Source organism: Lissotriton helveticus, chromosome 5_1 (assembly GCF_964261635.1).
Source record: "Lissotriton helveticus chromosome 5_1, aLisHel1.1, whole genome shotgun sequence".
Classification (NCBI taxonomy): Eukaryota; Metazoa; Chordata; class Amphibia; order Caudata; family Salamandridae; genus Lissotriton; species Lissotriton helveticus.
The window spans coordinates 109,637,718-109,657,854 of NC_136065.1; the positions used below are offsets into that span (position 1 = coordinate 109,637,718).

Here is a 20,137-nt window from a genome sequence, read left to right on the forward strand (position 1 = left end):
GTAGCTACAGCTCTACTTGGTATTTTTACCAAAGTAGGTTTTCCTAAAGATGTTACTGAGGTAGAGGCACCAACTTCATGTCTGTCTACATGAAAGCAATGTGGGATGAGTGTGGGGTGACTTATACGTTCACCACATCACACCATCCACAAGGTAATGGCCTTGTTGAAAGATTTAACAAGCCCATGAAAGGCATGATTATGGGTTTGCCGGATAAACTCAGGAGAAGGAGAGATATTCTTCTCCCGTGCCTGTTGTTTGCCTACAGGGAGGTTCCTCAGAAAGGAGTAGGATTCAGTACTTTTGAACTGTTCTTTGGACACCCTGTCATTGGTCCCCTAAATCTGGTCAGAAAAGGTTGTGAGAGACCTCTCAAGGAGTCTAAACAGGACAACCTAGATTATGCACCAGGCCTTCGCTCAAGGATGGTTGAATACATGAAAAAGGCGAACAAATCCTTGTAGGCCAGCCAGGAGCTTCCTCTGTGGAATACTAGGCTAGGCAATTGGTTTGGGTGTTGCCTGTAGCACCCAGAACACTCCAGTACAAATGGACAAGAACTTACCTTATCTTGGAAAAGAAGGGAGAAGTTACAAACTAGGCGGACTTAGGTACTCCAAGACCCCTTCACATGGTGATTCATGAGAATAGGCTCAAATTGCATAATGACAGAGCTGGCATGTTTGGAATTGGATTCCTGGTTGGCTGAGTTATGCACCCAGGCAGGAACTGCCACTCTAGTCAGGGTAAGCTAGATACACAATAAGATAACCTGTGCTCACCCTCTGGTATCTTGGCACAGAGCAGTTAGGCTTACCTACAAAGGCAATGTGTAAAGTGTTTGTGCAACACACACACACTCACACAGTAACTGAATGAATTCTCCAGAAAAAGACCACACAGGGTTGAAAATTTAGATTATATTTTTATGAATAAAACAAGACCAAAACAACAAAAAGCCAATAAGTAGAACCGGAGTTATGAATTTTAAAAGAATAAACCAAAAACAATGCTTAGAAGTCAATGGTGCTAATAGCTAGGTTACTTTAGGTCATGCTAGACCATGATAAATCGGAAATTCAGACTGACCGTGATGGAGCGCTGGTCAGATACAGTTCCAAACAGGTCCTGCTGAAGTTTTACCTTCTCAAGCTGAGTGAAATACCCCATTCGCGGGTAAAACGGTCTCCCAGAGTAATTAGTGAAGCGCGGTGATTTTACTGCGGGCACGAAGAGTCGGCTGGGCATCGAAGTCAGACTTTTGCGTATGATTTCTTATGTTTGAAAAGTTTCAGGATTGTTTATGAATGTTTGTGATTTTTTGCAGTTGGCTGGCTGGAGGAGAAGATATGTATTACAAAAGGGGAAAAATTGTAAATTTATGAATAGCCATAACACACTGGGAACAATACATGCTCAAGGTCCTGGGGTGATATCAAACAAACTTTGCTCTGGTGCTCGAATAAAAACCACATACAGCAAACAGGAATAATCCATGTTCATCATTTTTGCTGCTCATGTCTAATAGAAAGAAACAAATGGCATTTGCACCATCGCAGAACATGAAGTGAACTCATGTTACACTATTTGTTTTTCATAACAAATGTATTAAATGTATTTCTTGAACTTTTCCAATGCGAGCTGTTGATCAGTGCTCAAGGCAAAAATCGGGTTTTTGTATTACATAAGTTCCAAAATAATGCTAAATAATCGTTTTTTATGTACTATGTTTCTTTTAAAAATTTGTCATTGATTACTGTTTCCTTGAAGGATTTGCTAGCAAGTCGTGAGTTACAGATGGGTTTTGAAATTGTTTACTCTGTTTGTGATCTCGTGCAAAAATATGTCTGTGATATGGACTTCAACTACTTCTGTTTCTTGTATTGCATAATATAAAATCATGACAAATCTTTTAAATAGTATTACTCTGTTTTGTTACACAAATGTAAATTTTCTCTGGTAGGCCTGACATTTTCTCTGATAAGTTGGAGAAGTCAAATGATTAATTTAGGATATTGGTAGATGGGATTGTAGGTTGTGACGTGGCAGATTAAGTTAATAATATTTTATTATTATATCTCACAGTGAAAAGTAGATGATTTGTTACACGCCGGACCTTCTTCCTACAGTAGGCATGCGATGCAGAGACAAAGCATCGGTTCTCCTTCTGCAGACCTCTATCAGAAATAAGCATTAGCAATAGGCATTCTAGAATGTTCCTTTATTTGATGATGTTAGCTTGGGTTTTCAGACCAATTGTGACATCATTCAATAGATTTGAGAAAGGAGGGTCTCTGATGAGTCCCACTTAGCTCTTCCTCCACCAATGCTAAGTAGTATGTAAATGGAGGGGTGGGCATTCAGACTATAGGAAGGATTATCAATCCCTTCTCATGGTCAAATCCACATCTGAAAATTGGAAATTGGCCAAATACCACAGCATGCGTGTAATGAGGTGCACTCCCAGTGTAGTTCCTGGCGAACAAATGCCAGTTATGCAAAATGGCCGCCACCACTATTGCCGTTCATTTCCTTCTTCCTAGCAGTCTTCCGGATGCCTTGAAAAGCCTGCGATTTGTAAAGAAGGCGTTATAGCCACTCTCAGTCAGTAGGGAAAAGCTTCCATTACAAAGAAGGGTTTAGCTTGTATCATGCACTTTGCTTCAGCACTAATTTCTCATGCTTAATTCGTGCATAGGCCTCAATGTTTGAGTATGTCCTGTCCTGAAAATACTCTCCTTACAAATGTACCTTTTTATTTTTCCTACCACATTTAGTCCGTTGTAACTGATGTTCCTTTTCTTTTTGACCAGCGGTGCGGGCAGACAGGATGAGAGGTGGAAGAAACAAATTTGGACCAATGTACAAGAGAGACCGTGCCTTAAAGCAACAGAAGAAAGCCTTAATACGTGCAAACGGTTTGAAACTCGAGACTTTGCCTCAAATCGTGTCTCCTGCCCAGACGGAGTACACCATCCCCTCCAACATCCACAGCATCCATTCCGTCTCCAAGAGTTTGCCCTTGAACACTGTGCAAATGACCCAAGTCAACTACGACCGAAGTCCATATGGGACACCATCACTGGGAATGGCTATGCCGAACCATGCGGCACTGCAAGGGTACCACTACCCACACTTCCCCAATCGCACAATTAAATCTGAGTTGCCTGACCACTACTCAAGTCCACATGAATCTGCCGCTCCTGCCTACATCTACTCAGACGCCTACCAAACCAGCTTCCCCCTAGACATTCCCGAAACTATCCTGAATTTGTTGCAACTGGAGCCAGACGAGCCTCAGCTCAAGGAGCGGATACTTGCCTGTCTGCAGCAAGAGCAAGGCAAAAGTCGGCACGAGAAACCTAGCACGTTTGGCCTCATGTGCAAGATGGCCGACCAGACGCTTTTCTCCATCGTTAATTGGGCAAGGAGTTGCATTTATTTCAAGGAACTTGAGGTATGTGTTTAATAAATTTATATTATACCATCATAAGTTTGTGCCACATGATGCCAAGCTCCCCCCTGGGATACTGGGAAACTACTGGAAAAGAGAAACAAGAAAACAGATAAAAACAAAAATAACAACCTGTTATAAATAGAATAGCCAAGATATAATGGGATTTTTAAAGATCTGTCTGTGGAGAATGGTTTTGAGTGACAATCTTCACCTCACAGTCACTTTCAAGGCATTATTAACATCTGAGCATTTTACAGAGTTTGGAGATGCCTCCTTATAACTTATGTCTTTCTGTTTAATTGATGTGTAGGAGGTGGAAGTAACTCAAAACAATCCTAGAAGTCCTAGAGAAGGGTTAGGTGATAGCTTGAGACCCGGTGGCCGATGGCATTTGTAAAATGTGCTGATAGTGAATTGATGACCCGGCTCTAAATTTCGTTTTAATAATAATAATGTTTTTCCGCATGCCCGAGGAGTGAACCTCCGTCCAATGGTCCCAACAGTCATTTCGGCGCACCCCTTTCAGGAATGTGTCCTCCTCTACATATATTTGTACAAATAAAGCGTCTCTCTTAGCCTAGCATCTTTGTAGTGTAGTTTGCAGTTATTTCAACATCATTTTATCCAAAAACGTTTCTCACGCTCTAAATAAAATTACTTGTGTAGTTTTAGTAATATTTTAATTTAATGGTGGTTGTTGAAAAATATGGAACAATCTATTTCCATGATATAACGAATGATCAATTTTCATGCAATATTTTTAGTGTTAATAACAAATCAGTTTTAGAGTTTTTCTATTCATTCCTCTGTGCCCCAATCCATTTCCAGTATCTCCCTTTGTCAGGGGTCTGATAATTGATCAATTTACTTAATAGTGTCACTTTAAATGTCAGAAGGATGAACTAAATATAGAAATAAACACGACAGTGTAAATGGAAAAGCAACACAAATTAAAAGACGACTTAATACCCAGGATATCCACTCACGGGGGCCAATTCAAAGTGTGTTCAAGTTACTAACATCTCATTGAATTCATTGGAACACCTGTGAACTCTTAGCATTTGACTATTATATATATTGAAAAATGCTTTGTGCAGCTACTGGCACAGTCTCGAATTAAACATTTGTGAGTTGATTTGGTGGTTAAAAATGAGTTCAAAACGTACTCAGAAGAAGAAATTTCACGTGAACACTTACCTGTGAAATGGAAGCCACCGAGGCACCACGATGCATCTTTTCATACTGAACGGCGCCAGCAGGGTCAGCCGGGGGTTGATCTCTCTCGATGTCTCTGCAGTGATTTACGCTTTGATCAGCACCCGGCGTCATTGCTTGAGAACCAGGTCTCAACAGTAATCCGACCTCAGGACGTTTGCATTGGGTCAGAAGTTGCCTTTACTGTCCATTTGCCTCAGAAATGGTAGTGTTTTTTTTGTTTTCATGATGACACTTTGTTGTTTGCCTGGGGCTGCTCTAATGGTGTCGGAGACCTACAGATTCTGTGTTGCAGTTTGTCTTTTAAATATGTGATGAATTATTGCACCTGTGGTACCTCCTTGTTAACATTATGGCAAAAAGGTGAGGCTGCTCTTTGGGACAGTGGGTTCAAAGGAAAGTGAGGGCTCAGATCGAAAGCCTCTGCTCCCTTCTTGATGTCCTGCACATCTAACCTGGCTTCTATTGGAATTCTATAACGCATATTAGCAAGCCCATTATCGCCAGTTTAGCAGCAGTTTCCTGCCGCTAAAACAGCGATAATTTTAACGAGGTTCTTGCTAATATGCGCCTCCGTCTTTGCCTCTCCTATCTTCTCTGTGCGGAGATCTCTCCAGGGGGGGAAACATCCTTTGCAACGCAACTTTTACCACGCAGTGCCTTTACGACGCAACTTTTACAACGCAAACCATTACAACGCATTGCGCTGGGGGGCGCTCTAGGATAGGGAATAATTTTAATTTACTATCCAACACCTTCCCTAGTGTCCACGGGGACTGGAGTTGGAATAGTAAATTAAATTATTCACTATCCAGCACCCCAAAGCGCTATGCGTTGTAAAGGTTTGCATTGTAAAAACCGCGTTGTAAAGGCATCCGTGGTAAAAGCATGCGTTGTAATGTCATACATCCCTCAAGGGGTGACAGAGATTTCCACACACGTATATGTTTTATTTATGTATATGGGAGTGGCAAGGGGACTTGGTTGGAAAAATGAGGGAAAATGACTATTAAACATAAGAATAAAACAATTGCAATTCACAAGATACTTTTTTACTATGGACCATATAGTGAGATAGGAGGCTTAGTTGTACTCCTTCTTGGAGTAAGTGATGCACCACACTCTGGTACTTTAACACACTCCTGTATAAAAAATGGAGCCAGGCAATAACAGTAATGCCTGCAGGAAATAATGCATTGTATTTATTGTATTACAACATTTATGTAGCAGTTACTTCCCCTACGTTGGAAACTGAAGCACTTGCCTACATGGGTAGCACACTACACCGTGTGGGGTGTATGGTTGGAAATGTGTTGTCTTTCTAATTGATTGTATGTGGAAAGGGTTGCCATGTTGTGGGCAATGACCCCTGAAGTGTGCTTTTGTCATATTATGAGATGCAGCCCTTAGCAGTGCGAGGGACGGGGAAGACCGGGAAAGAGGTGCACAGTTGATGGTTTTCAGAAAGCTGGCAGCTTTGAACAGCTCTGCATAACACTTTATGCATTTCTCATGACCATAGGCCACTTACTGCTCTGGGATGTCCATTTTGAGATATTTTGTTTAAAGTTTATGATCCTGGGCAGGAAAGGATTGGAGAGAGAAGAGGTGGAGAGATCTGCTGGGAAGGACTTTGTTAAAATCATCCTATATCTGATTGTCATTGTGAGATGTCAGGAAGCCGTCGTTGCAGGCAGCTTGTTGCTTGTAACTATCCTCCTGTTTGTGGAGATTTTCACCACCTCCTACTCCAGGCCACAATCACCCCAGTACTGGTTTTGTCCTAGTTATGGGCTCAATAGTCGGGTACAGCTTGGTTCCAGTGACACAGTGAGCACGGGATTCACATCTGGGATACCCATGTCACTTAGGGCGGTACATGAAACACACATAAGGTGATGGGAGACTGTTTACTATAAGTCTAACCACTGGCAATAGCTCAGGGAGCACTCCAACCTGGCTTTGCAGTTCAGGCTGGACTGTCCCTATGAGGAATGGGGAAAAGACGGATTTGCATATGGTTGGGTCTAAACTGAGATGACCTGGTGAGCCAAACAGTGATGGGTTGCCAGTCTAGCCCGAACTGACAAGCTAGGTTGGAGGGCCATCCCCGAGCTATCGCCAGTGGTTAAACTGATTGCAAGCAGCCTCCCATCACCTTTTGTGTGTTTCATGACCCAGCTGGGTAACAGCATTATGGCCGGGCTTCCTTTATGTGTTGCTCCCAAAAGGTTTATGCGCAAACCTGTGGAACAGTTGGTTAAATACTATACGCACACTTCTTGCCTTTTGTCACCAATGATTAGCTGCATGCCACACTCCTCAGCCCTCTGGACTGTTATACATGTTGCCCACTGGTCGGAGCTCACTGTCTACTGGATTAACCCTTCCTTGTTTATAAGACACTCTCAAGTTGCTTTGCTCATCTTTTGGCTCACCTGAAAATTGTTTTTAATTGCGGGAAGCAACCATTCAACCTGATACCTTTCCAATTATGTCAGAAATCAGGTTGCAAGGACTCTTCTAATTATAAATTTGTTTAATGCATGTACACTTTATAAGCCAAGGGCACTCTTCATGATCGTAATACATTGTGCAAATCTCTGTAAATCTTTCTTTCGGGACAATGTGAATGCATGATAATTCTTGCTCTATAGGAACTTGCATATAACCTTGGCCAACTATTGTCTGGCGCTGCCGTTCAACAACAGAATGGATTAGTGATGCTTTGTGCTTTGGATCGCGCTTCAGGTAGACATGATCCGAAGCTTCTGTTAACTACCACTTACTCAACTAGACAAGTTTCAACTCTTGGTTGGGCATGTGGGAGCTACATTGGCCGAAAAGCGGTGGGTGTTGACGGGATCATGATTCTTGTACCATTCTGGAAGTACTGTAGAGTTGAAATTTAAGGTCAGCGTGTGATACAACACGTTCTGCTGTAGTGTGTTGCCACTTTCCAAACAGGTGATACACTGATGCCAGTAAACAAACTGCCTTGCTGGGGAACAGAGACAGAGCTCAGATTCTCAGCGAGCAGTGATTGGTCCCTACCAGAAGTTATGAGCTTCCCGTAAGGCATGCCTGGCTGATGTCCCCATGAAAAGAAGGCGCATGCTCTGATGCACACGTGAGAACCCCCTGCCCTCCACATTCAGTTGAGTCTTCATCTCACAGCCTGCCAGCTTCAGAATGTGTGTCCCATCTACCCACATCTTCAGATGCCATAGGCATACCTTTGGTGGTGCCGTCTTCTGATTTATGTTTTTTTCCGTAATAATTTTTGTTTATAATGTACAAAATGGTTGTAATGTAAAATAGGGACACTGCAAAAAAATATATACTAAATAAAGGCAAAAAGTAAAGGTTGTCCTGTTATCTGCTATGGTGAGGCTTCAGCAAATGAAAATAAAAAATGTGTCTATTGTCTGAAGCCCCAAAAGTGTGGGATAACAAACTTCATCGTGCAATATCATTACTTTCTTCAACTTGATTGTGGTTCTGTCACTGCATGTATTGTTGGTGGGTACTTACTGTATGTTTCTGAAACGTCATACCGTGTTGTTATCCAGGTCGTGTATGTTCTCTGATACTATGTGCTTTGCTGTCAAGCAGACTTTTTATGTTCTGGGATTCTAAATACTCTGTTGACAAGAGGTCCTGACTCCTGGTACATTACTTACTGTGTTGTAAGCAGTTCTGCAATATTCCCTGACACTACACAGTGTTGGTTTGACATTTCTTGTATGTCTCTGACATATCCTGAGGGTGGGAAATTTCTACGTGCTTCCAGGTACCATGAATTGTGACGGTAAGACATCCTTGTATTGTCACTGTTATCACATATTTTGTCAGTGAGCACTTCTATGTTCCCTGATACTACATGCTAAGCTGACAAGGTGTCTTTGTGTGATGCGTCACACCACTTACTCTGTTGCCTGGCAGTCCTATGAATTCTTCTTGGTTTTACAGACGGTGTTGGGGGGCAGATCTTGTATGTTCTCTGACACTACATACCATCTCGGTGCCTAGTTCTTCTATGTTTCTGAACACCGCTTACTGTGATAGTAAGACGTTCTTATGTGGTCATTAACTCCTCCAACTTTGTCAGAGAGCAGTTCTCTGACACATACACTCACAATGGTTGACTTGTATGTTCATTTACATTATTTTGGCGGTCACATCCGTATATGCTCCTTGACACTGAATACTGTGCTGGTTCTCAGTTCATGTATGTTCTCTAAAGGTACATACCCCGTTGTCTAGTAGCACTTTAATGTTTTTTGATAATACATAGTATGTTGGTGGGAATCCCTGCAAACCCCCCAACACTACAAAATTGTTCATGTGATGTCCTTAATTGTTTTCGGATACTCTATACTCTGTTGATGGGATGCCCTTCTTTGTTCTTTGACTAAATATTGTGTTGGTGGACGGTGTTGGCTGCATACGGTATCCTCTGTTTGGCAAGCACTTCCTGTATGCTCTTTGAACCAATTGGGCCAATTTACAAAGAAATACTAGTAGTTGTACTGGTGCAATTGAAATACTTTCCCTTAGTACGCCTGGCAAAACTGCACCAGGTACAGGTTTACAGGTATAATATGGGAAATGTCATGTGACCTCTGTCCCACACTCATATTCCCAGGTGCATTCGTCTACAAAGTGTAGAGTTAGGGACAGGGAAAATTGGTCCATCACTGTAAATGCACAATTTTTCAAAATTATTTTTTATCTCAGGGCAAACATTTCTCCAGTGGAGAAAACTCTTCCTGTACACCCCACCACATCTGGGGCTTATCTTTTCCCCATCCCATTCTGCTAGGGGAGTTTCTCTATGTGTTGGTTGAGCACCACTTCCAGGGTGAGAACAGGTTGAATCAGAGTTTGGGAATGCCCACAAACATATGAGTTGGTGGACGCTCTCAAACTTTCAAGGCAAAGCACAACCTATTCCGCTTTGTCCCCTCTTCGTACTTGGGATTTTTTTACTGTGGATTTCTCCACACTCGTTACAGAGAAATTTGTGTAGTATATCCATTGATGTCTGCCAGGAATCCTTTTATGAGATCCTGGCAATCGTTAATGGAAGTATCTTTGGTTTGAAAACATGCATTTACTGGAGAAAGTAGGTTTGTGAATTGGCCTGTATGCTCGATCTTAGTAAAATTACTGTTGACAAAGACAGATATCTTGTATTTTTTTTGTCCTCATTTGCCTTACCCTCAATATAGGAGATACCAACCACCTAACGAGTCCTTCACTTTGGAGCGGACCAACACAGCATATCCTTCCCTCTCTCCTGTGCCAGGACTCGAGTTGTTTTAATGGTGGCAGAGAAGTCCCAAAAGCTTGAAGGGTTTAAGCTGACTCCCTCTAGGTATATTTCAACCTGTAGGACCAATATCGTAACGAGGCTAGACCCGGTCCAAGGAGTGTTAACGGCATAATCATAGGACCCGGGAAAAAAAAAAAAAAAGAATTTTACTGCTATAAATATACAATTGGTGAAAGTTCTTAAGTTTTCTCGTACACTACATACTCTCTTGAGTCGTTGAAGTTGTAGGTACTTGGTTACTGCATGTTCCAGTGCAGGAGTCTCCTACCTTTTCTTTAAGAAGAGCTTCTGCTCAAAGAAAATTATCTCGAGCTACTATTATTATTAGGCCTGGGTGGAGCTCACGGAGTTACAAAAAAGCTCTGTAAGATTCAGCGGAATTCCACAAATGGTGGGAAATAGACCTGTTGTGTTGCTCGCGCTGTGATTTAGCATTGGGCGATTGTTCCGTCCTGAAAAATCACAACATGCCAGAGGGAGCATCTTCTCGAGTTGATTTTACAGCTGCTCGGGTAGATTTTGTACTCGAGCGGTAGCTTTCTGAGTGCGAATGGTCGCGACTACCTGCGACCACCCGTTTTGAAGAATTCTCGCTGCCTGCCCTCCTAGCGACTGAAAATTGCCATTGGAGATGCCAATGTCGCCCGTGCTCGCTAACTTTCCAGTTTCAATCAATGTGCAAGAAAAACTCGACCACTCAGCGGTTGGGCAGTTTAGATGGAATTCCACATTACAAGCGTAACGCAGAGTGGCCAAAATTCCCCCAATTCTGCCAGCGGATCGGAATATCTTGACCACCACTAATTATTATTACTGTTTTAATAGTGACTACATCAGATTAGATTACATGAAAAAGAAATTACCACCAGTGAGAACCTCAATACATCATGCATAGTTGGAAGGATTGTGTAAAAAAGTCAATGTGCAATGCATCAGCATTGGTAATACGCCATAGCTGCAATGCTCCTTTGTTACCAAATTAATAATAATAGTAAGAAAACTCCCCAACACTGCATGATTTATCATAGAAATAGTATCTTTAAATACATTTTGGAAATCCCCAAAAAATTCTGCAAACAAAACCTCATTGTTCTGAAAATGTACACACTTTCCTCTCAAATACACTCTTTCTAATTTAAAAAAAATTTGAAAACGAATTAAAGCACACAAAAGCTTCCAATATATGAGGCTGGACGGCACACAGGAAAACTACTTACAGGCAGCTGCAGAGCTATCAGTAGCTCACGAGCTACTGGTTGGAGAAGGTTGTTCTGTTGCATGTGTTTGACCATCTGATACAATGTGCTCTGCCCGAGGCCAGATGTTTGTATGTCTCAGTTTGAGACCAGCTGGCACCTGGCCCTCCGAGGCAAGGATGCTGAGCAGGTACCGCCACCGAGGACCCGAGGTGATGTGGACCCGAGTTTGTCTCTGGTGTGTGTGCGGTAGTGATTTAAGAGGCCGGGTGTCAGTGCAAGGGAGCCGCCGCCTCGAGTGAGACATATAATTGAAAGATGTAACACGGAGGAATTACGGCTGAGACACTTCTATCTGCAGGCTTCGGGCGGAAAATCAATACCGCCAGGCAGGAGCGTATTAGCAGCGGACAATAAAGATAAGGTCACACGGTGCTTGGAAGGCACAGCTGGGACGGCTCCTGCGAGACTGCAGGCGGCGCAGGCTTCACGGTGAGGGGCCATCTCTCCAGATCAGCGAGAACTACTTCTATTGCTATTTTAAAAGGATGACTTATATATTTATATATTTGTGAAAATTAAGGCAGAATAACACATGCTGTTTATTTTGATAGGCTGTATTCTACAATAAAGAAAATTTATAAAAAACACAACACATATTCAGAATGTGCAGGAGGGGATACCTTCCTGCACATAAACAATCGTTAAAGGTGATTTGATCTTTTGATGTGTGCTGCACACACACAGAAAGAGCAAATCCGAGGCAAAATACTTGCGTCAATCTAACACCTGCTATTCAGTGGTGTTCGTTTTTGGCTCTGCCTCAGATTTACACATCCTCGTAATTCGGGGTTTTGCGGTGGAACAGCCACAACAACATCAATTGCACGCCCCTTTCACCCAGATACCTGCATGAAAGGGGCAATATCGTTAAGCCACAAAAAGTTCATGGGACACAAAGTTAATTGGGCTTGTCGTGCTAGACCTTGTATGAGGTGTTATCTGTGAGCGTATCAGAGTAAAGGTCAGGTAAGTAATTTGTCCACTTATCTGGTTGGATGCTGTTTCTTCTACTGCGAGGTCTGTTGTTTAGGGGGTGATGTAGAAACATAATTTGGCCAGGTTATAGTGGCCACATGAGAAGTGAAAGTGTATCATTCAGAAAGAATGTAATCTTGCTACGCAGATCACAAAAGCAATCGGTCGGACTTTTATAGATTGTGGTAGGACTGTGCTTTGACTGTATTGGATTTGTCTTCTTTGTACTTTTTGGATGTCGCTCTTAAAACTGACTTACTTTGTCTTAGTTAAGGAGCGTACCACGTAGACTTGATGGCCCCCTGTCTATTTGCTCCCACTCTCATCTGGTCTCCTTTGCCTCTTACTTCTCTCTCCATACAATGTCAGTTAAGATATCCCAGCTTAAGTCAGGCTGGTTGCATGCTAGAAAGTCAGAGTGAAAAACTGAGAGACAAAGGATTGCTTCCACTTACTAAACCAGGCTTGGGAAGCTGTGCCCCATCTAAGTCTCCTTACCAAGGCATTAATTTCTGACCCTGTTAAATGCCCCGTATCTTGAGCTGGGCGGTTCTAAAGTGATCTCGTTTTAGCAGCGTTGTAAGTGGTAGGTGATCAAATTCAGAGTGAGTAATTACTAAGAAGACTTTCAGGGACTCAAATTGAGAGTTGCTCCCAAACGTAAAGTCTATGGTTGAAATATTCTTAAAAGTGTGTAACGAATCGAAGAAAGTTTTTCAAACAAGTGTAACGAATTAAGAGTCCCTCAGACCGTAGGGGGTCAACTTGTGTGCTTTTAGACAGTCACAGTTTGCAGCCGCGGGCCGTGGAGGGAGTTACGGTGGGGCAGGGAGGCGGGGAGGGGGCGGGGCAGGGTGGAAAGGGCTAAAAACCGGCACCTGGATAATTACAGGTAAGTAAACAATTTGATTAATAAAACGAATTTCGTAGGGCGCACTGCATCGCATTTTGCGATGCAGTGCGCGCTACGAAATTCGTTTTATTATTTAAATTGTTTACTTACCTGTAATTATCCAGGTGCCGGTATTTAGCCCTCTCCACCCTGCCCCGCCCCCGCCCCGCCTCCCTGCCCCACCGTAACTCCCTCCACGGCCCGCGGCTGACAGTTTGGAAGTATAGTGGGCTGTCGGCTCGGATTCATTGACCGTTGATTGACTATCCAAATTAAGGGGCCTATTACGATTGCGGTTTTCCCACATCCTCCGGGCCGGCGGAAGCCCCCGCCTGCCCGGAGGATGCGGGAAAACCGCCGCAGAGCCTAGAAAGACCCACCGCCAAATTAGGATGGCTGGTGGGTCTTGCATTCAGTCTGCAGCTTTTCCGCCGCGGTCGCCTTCCGACCGCGGTGGAAAAGCTTTAACATGGCTGGCGGTGTCTATGAGACACCGCCAGCCATATTAGGATGGTGTAAAATGCATGCTTTTCCACCGCGGCTTTTCTGCCGTGGAAAAGCATACGGACCTTCACTTCGGGGGCCCGTTGCGGGTCCCCTGGATGAAGGGGGTTGGGCGGTGCACATGGGGGGTACTGCATTTGCGTGAACAAAGCAGCAGGCACCGCGCGGTGCCTGCCGCTTTGTGCACGCAAATGCGGTGCATGCATTTTTAACATTGCGGCGGGTGCAGCTTGAAGCCGCACCCGCAGCAATGTTAAAGATAGAGGATGTGACCGCCACCCTGGCGGTCACATCCTAATCTGCACGGAGGGAACTCCGCAGCCCATGCCGACGTTCCCTCCTACTCTGGGGTCGCGGACGGACTGAAGTCCGTCCGCGATCCTAATCGACCCCTAAGTGTACTGAAGTCCCCTGTTATTATTATTTCGTAGGTTGGAAATTTGCATAGGTGATCCTCAAGAGACTCAATAAAGTCTAGTACTTTGTGTGTTTTGACAGACATATGTAGTTTAGAGAAACATTGATTAGCAGAAGAGCGTCAAGCAATCTAGCCAAAATCCGCCAATTATGACTGCTTGAAGCTTGGAACACCCTGTGTACAGTTGTTGGGACCTTTAGATTTGGCAAAGTGTAAATAGATAGCCTGCAGGAGGGTATACCAAAGTGTTTCTCTTTGGAGGCTGGCCATTGAATCGCAGGGTACTCTTCCAACTGAATCAGTGCTAGGGCCAAGGTTTCCTGCACGCATAATATGTCACTAGATTTAGAAAGTTCAGTGTGTTTTGATGTTCAAAGATGTGCTTTATGCCTGCGACATGCCAGGATATTAGCATGAGCAAACTCTCTTGTTGCCCTGCTCCACTTTTGTCTTTGTGGCACGGGCTAGGAATACTTTGCGGTTGTGGTTGCTAGTGCGGAATCAATCCAACTGCAGTTGTCTTGTTTGAGGGGCTGTTGTATTGAAATTGTGTGCTTGCCTTTTTCACTCCTGTCGATCTTGATAGAGAGATCTGGGAGATATTTTGAGGTGACTGATTGGTTGTATTACACACTCCTTTTAGAATTCTAAAAGTTGATGATTTTCTGACAAGAGGGGCAATGTGCTCTATTAACCGATTTTTTATTTTAAGGTGGTTTAACCTATATAAATCTCCCCTCATAAGAGTCACTATAACAAAGAATATGTTTTTGTTACATCCTCTTCTGGGAACTAAGGATTAGGAAACCACACCACTCTAAAGGCGCACCTTAAAAAAGTCACCTGTGTCTAGGCAAAAGTTGATGAGAGGCTGCTTGCACTAAGTCTAATCGCTGACAATAGCTCGGGTAACACTCCAAACATCATTCTTTTGCTCAGTATGCCACATCAGATTGGACCCAGCCATATGCAAATCAGCCTTGACACTGCTCCAATGGGAACAGTGTAGCCCAAACTGGCAAGCCACGTCCTCCCTGAACTGGAACACAAGCAACCCAGGAGCGCTTTCACCTCAGTCATGGCTCATCAGCCAGGTACAGCTTGGTTACAGTGACACAGTGAGCACAGGACCCATGTCTGTGCATACCCATCCCACTTAGAGCAGTACATGAAACACACAAAAGTTGATGGGAGACTGCTTGCAATATGTCTAACAACTGGCAATAGCTCGGGTAGCACTCCAACCCATCATTCTTTGGCTCACAATGTCACCTCCTTATGGACACAGCTATATGCAAATCAGTCTTGAACCTGCTCCAATGGGAATAGTCCAGCCCGAACTGCCAAGCCAAGTCCTCCGTGAACTGGAACACAAGCAACTCAGGGCCATACATTTTTTTTGTTCCTCAAGATGAAGGAGAAGACGGAAGGCTATGACAGGTCAGTTTATACCAGGTAATATGGAACTAGTGATAATGCTTAAAGCTGGAAATAATATGTTGTGTGGTCAATGTCATATGACCTGACATAATGGCAGATCTCTGATTTTGTTTTTATTGCTGCACAATTTTAAGACTGCGTTTATTTTAAGACCCCGTTTATTGGGGTGCAGTGGCACATATCTGAATATTACACTTGTTATTGAATCCGCAATAAAATAAATTGTATCTCTTTAAGTATTAGCTAAAATATATGCTAAATAGCCCTTACTTGGAAGTATATAGTCAGGGCTGGACTGGCTACCGGGCGTTTTGGCATGCTGCCGAGCTGGGGGCTGATGTCACTGCGGCAGGGGCTACTTTTGTTGATGGAGACCTGCCTATGCATCGAAATTAACAAGGCAAAACAAATTTTGTTCAGCACACACAGGTGCCCATCAACGAAATTAGCCCCCAGCTCGGCAGCATGCCAAAACGCCCGGTAGCCAATCCGGCCCTGTATATAGTTCGGCATTGATGGGAATTTTTATGAATAATTCTTGATTTTACTTGGAGAGCTGAAAATTGATTATTTTTTTCTGTTCCTTAAAATAGTGCTTCTGCACAAAAACAGTGGAGACAGGAAACTGCATTGTGGTAGAACATTTTGTCAAGTGGATGTCCTGCGTTCAATCATATCAGTGCCCCCTTGATTGTTAGTTGCTGAAGGACTGTCATTATGAGGAAGAGATTGTAAACAGAGCATCTTGCTCTCACCACATAACCTTGCCACTCTATTGTCAGGGAAACCACTTTGTACAAGTTATTTCCTCTTTCTTAAAATTTCTCAGGGAACACTAGTTCAGAAGCATGGACATCAATTCACTAAAATGCATGGGGTAGCAGAAAAAGTTGCATCACTCTACCTTGGCCCGGATGACATTGTAGGCATGACTCATTCTGCCTCCTAAACAACTTCTTGCATGCTTCTGAGAGGCTGGGGAACCATTCCAAAGTAGTAAATTCAACAACCATAAATAGCTACATAATAAACATGGAGATAAACTACCTGTTTCTGAACAAAACAGTGAAAAAATATATTTTAGCAATAGACTTTGTGATCTGATGTCATGAGGAGGTTTACACTCGGCCACTCCCAAATTTACTCCCAAAGATTTAAACTTTCATACATTTAAGTTGTAATTCTAACCCTATCCTCTAGATGTGGGAGTAATGCCCAGCATGTGATTCTTTATAATTAAAAACTCTGAATCAAATGTTACTGCTTAGTATGTTTTCATTTCTTTCTGTTTGTGCCCCAATCTTCATGACCCTTGAGACCTAGGACAGCAAGAGCAGTGTCAGGAGTAGTGAAGGGCAAGCCAGAGGTAGCAGCTGCTACTCGTGGCTACTCCTAATTGACGGCTATGTTTAGGAGTGCAAGTAAACTTTATTTCAAATGGTGGCCATAACACAGAGAAGCTGTAAACCGAAGTACATGACATAAAGGCTTGTCACTAAAATATCTAAAAGATGCATTAGCTAACACATATCCAGTTAAATCCATTTCAGAAAAGTCCAAGATAATAAACAGCAAGTGAAGAATGCATTTAGTTATACAGTTTTACAATTTGGTCATATATTTGCAATGAATTCCCACCCATGCCCATTGCATTTAATTCCATCTTTTATGAGCTTTTTAAGAGCTGAATAGTTTTAAATTAAATATCTAATTTTGAAACCTACTAATGCTGGACACCTGCAGATGATGTCTGCTAAACCTTTGCGGTCAAGAATAATGTTCCTCACTCCATTGCTTTGTTCATTGTAGTCTTCCCAGCATATCACCTGGTTAACTATGATGAAGCCTAAACTGAATAAATTGTTCATAAGATACTGGCTTCAAAGGATTTCTAGTTAAGATCACAGTTTAGGACTATCATAGCTAAATGATAATGTGACCCTATTTTAGATGGCCAAGTTGAAGCCAAGTAAGGTCGTAATGTCCTCCGCCACCCTGACTGACAGAATAAAGTCAGACACACTTTAAATCAAGCTCATTATGCTTTTTGACCCTCTAATTTTTCATGCAGAGAAGAACGGCAATTTAAAGAAATTGCGTTAGCCATTTTTCCATAGTTGAATGACCCAACTCCAGACAAATTGCCACCTGTGAAATGTGATTCCAAAATCTCAGTACTGTAGGGAGGAAGCTTGCCTGGATTCCATCTAATGGTTTCTCTCTGGACACTATATATTATTGCATCATGCCATCAATTTTTGCATAGAATACTCTAATGACAATTCGGTAGGAGTTAGACATCCATAGAGTGTATCTTTCCATTGCAGATGAAACCAGAGAGTATTTTAGTGTGAAAATGTAAAGCTGCAGTAGCCAAGACTATTTTAAGTTAAACCTTAAGGTTAAGTAATCATATTGTGCAAATCCTTTGATTATTGTCCCTTTCAGCTTCCAGGAAATATTATTTTTACAGCATCTGGCAAAGACCATAAGTTTTGATTTTTGGTAAACCTACATTCAACTTTTTGAGATATTATACAAAGATGTGAGGCTAGGAATATTTGTAGATTATGGTGTGATCATTTTTATTTAATATGTATTAAATGTTTTTAAAAGTTATCTGTTGTATTAATTTAAATGATTTATAAAAAGTAAAAAAGTTTAAAGGTTTAATTAACTTTTTTAAATTTATGTTTATTATTACATTTTAAAATCATGCACACATGCAAGCGAGGAGACCTCTTCCCAACGTATTTTATGGGAAAATCACTAGTTGATTTAAGCAGCCCAAGCAGATCAAAATTAATTATAAAGATATGGCCATTAGCAGTGACAATTTTCTTTGAGTTCTGACCTTTATTGTTTAAGTGTATTTCAACCAAAGTCTGAATATGCATGTTCATAGTCAGCAATAGAAAATTCAAATAAATCCCCAATTTACGGAGTTGTTGCCATAATCTACTTTGGACTGCCTTTCTGAATGTGGAGGTCTATTCAACAAAAGTAGTTACTAACTTAAAAAATCAATTCCTCACCTGTTCCTGAGGCAGGACCAAAACCGTTATATTATGAATAGTGCCGAATCCCAAGCTAAAGCCACTTTGGCTTCAGTATAGTATACTGTAAGAAAAACCCAGTCATTTAAGATCTGCAAGATATTTTGCAAAAAGTTTATCTCCTGCACCCAACAATGCAACTACATGGAAATTCTTTGGATATGTTGGATAATCTTTTCTATGGATGGTGACTAATAAATTACCATGCAAACCTTTGGAGACTGTTTCTACTTTCATTAATGAAAGGAAGGATTACCGCAGCAGAATGTTTTGTATCAATTTTTAAGATGCCAACAGATTGGTCCTGGACTGTTATACCTTCTTATCGAGTTTATCAATTTTGTTAAAATTTCAACATTTGATACAGGATCTCACATACTCCAATTAATTTCACTGCTGAATCATTTAATATATTGACCAATAGCTCTTAAAAAATGTTTATCTATTAGACGCACAAACATTTTGTATAATAGTGGTACACTGACGCATTTGATGCTACAAACCATCTAGGAATACCATTTCCTATATAATTTAAAGCCAACCATATAGAGGCCTGTTCACAAAGGTGTCAGAGATCTCCTTATGTAAAATATAGGAAAAATTATTAGTTTAATATTTCTTAAATACATTATTAAAAACTATTTACTATTAAATATAACTGCAAATACTTTAAAATATTTGCTATTAACATAGGACAAATGAAATAAAATGGTACATCACATTAACCCATTTAATTCAATATGTATTAAATAAATAATTTATTTAAATATATTCAATTTTAAATTAATTTTTATTAAAGAATAATTAAACAAAACCCACCAACAGGAACATGTTCATTTTTTTAAAATATGTATTAAACTGAGTTAAAAGTTGTTTTGAAATTATTTAAATCTGTTAACAAAACTTTTAAAGTTTGATTTACGTTTTTAGTGTAAGTTTATTGTTACATTTTAAAATAATGCAAAAGTATCTACTAACTATAAAATGCACAGGTGTATATTAAAGTGAAATTCACTTTTTTTATTCAACATTATTTCCTGTGGGGCTTACATCAAGCCCCTGCCTTTATTTTCTTCTATGCAAGTGTGTTACAGTACCTGTGAGTGACCATGTATGGTGCTTGACTTACGTCAGGTTTGGCTGGAGAATATTTACTACTGTTTTGTCATATTTAGGGATGTTGTAATTTTTAGTAAGTAAGTAATTTATTTCTAAAGTGCACAAATGCTGAGGCGTCTTAGCACTAAAACAATGTGACCATTGATCTAAGAGAGAAAACAATTACTTAGACTTGGGGGCAAAGAGGCAGACTTTGAGCAATTTTCTAAAACAGAGTTTATTCAGTTGAGACCTAAGGGAGGAAGGCAAGGAATTCCATAGTTTGCCCACCAAGTAGGAGAGTCTTCTACCACTTGACCTTCCTCACCCTAGGAATGACAACCAGCTGAGCATTTGAAGATCTCAAATCGCGTTGAGGGACAAACCAGACTAATATTTTCTGGAAACCCTGTGGTCCGAGTCTGTGCAATGCCTTGTGCACCATTCACAATGCCTTGAATTGATCTTATTTTGAACCGGCAACC

The 20,137-nt window shown here is 41.5% G+C and overlaps 1 protein-coding gene across 1 annotated transcript in view; it reads left to right on the top strand.

Moving 5' to 3' along the window:
• Positions 1-20,137, top strand: part of NR5A1 (nuclear receptor subfamily 5 group A member 1) — a 441,357-nt gene that overhangs the window by 118,549 nt on the left and 302,671 nt on the right. The window contains exon 5 of the mRNA XM_078641831.1: positions 2,814-3,457. Coding sequence (XP_078497957.1) covers positions 2,814-3,457 — 644 coding nt within the window. The remainder of the gene's footprint in view (positions 1-2,813; positions 3,458-20,137) is intronic.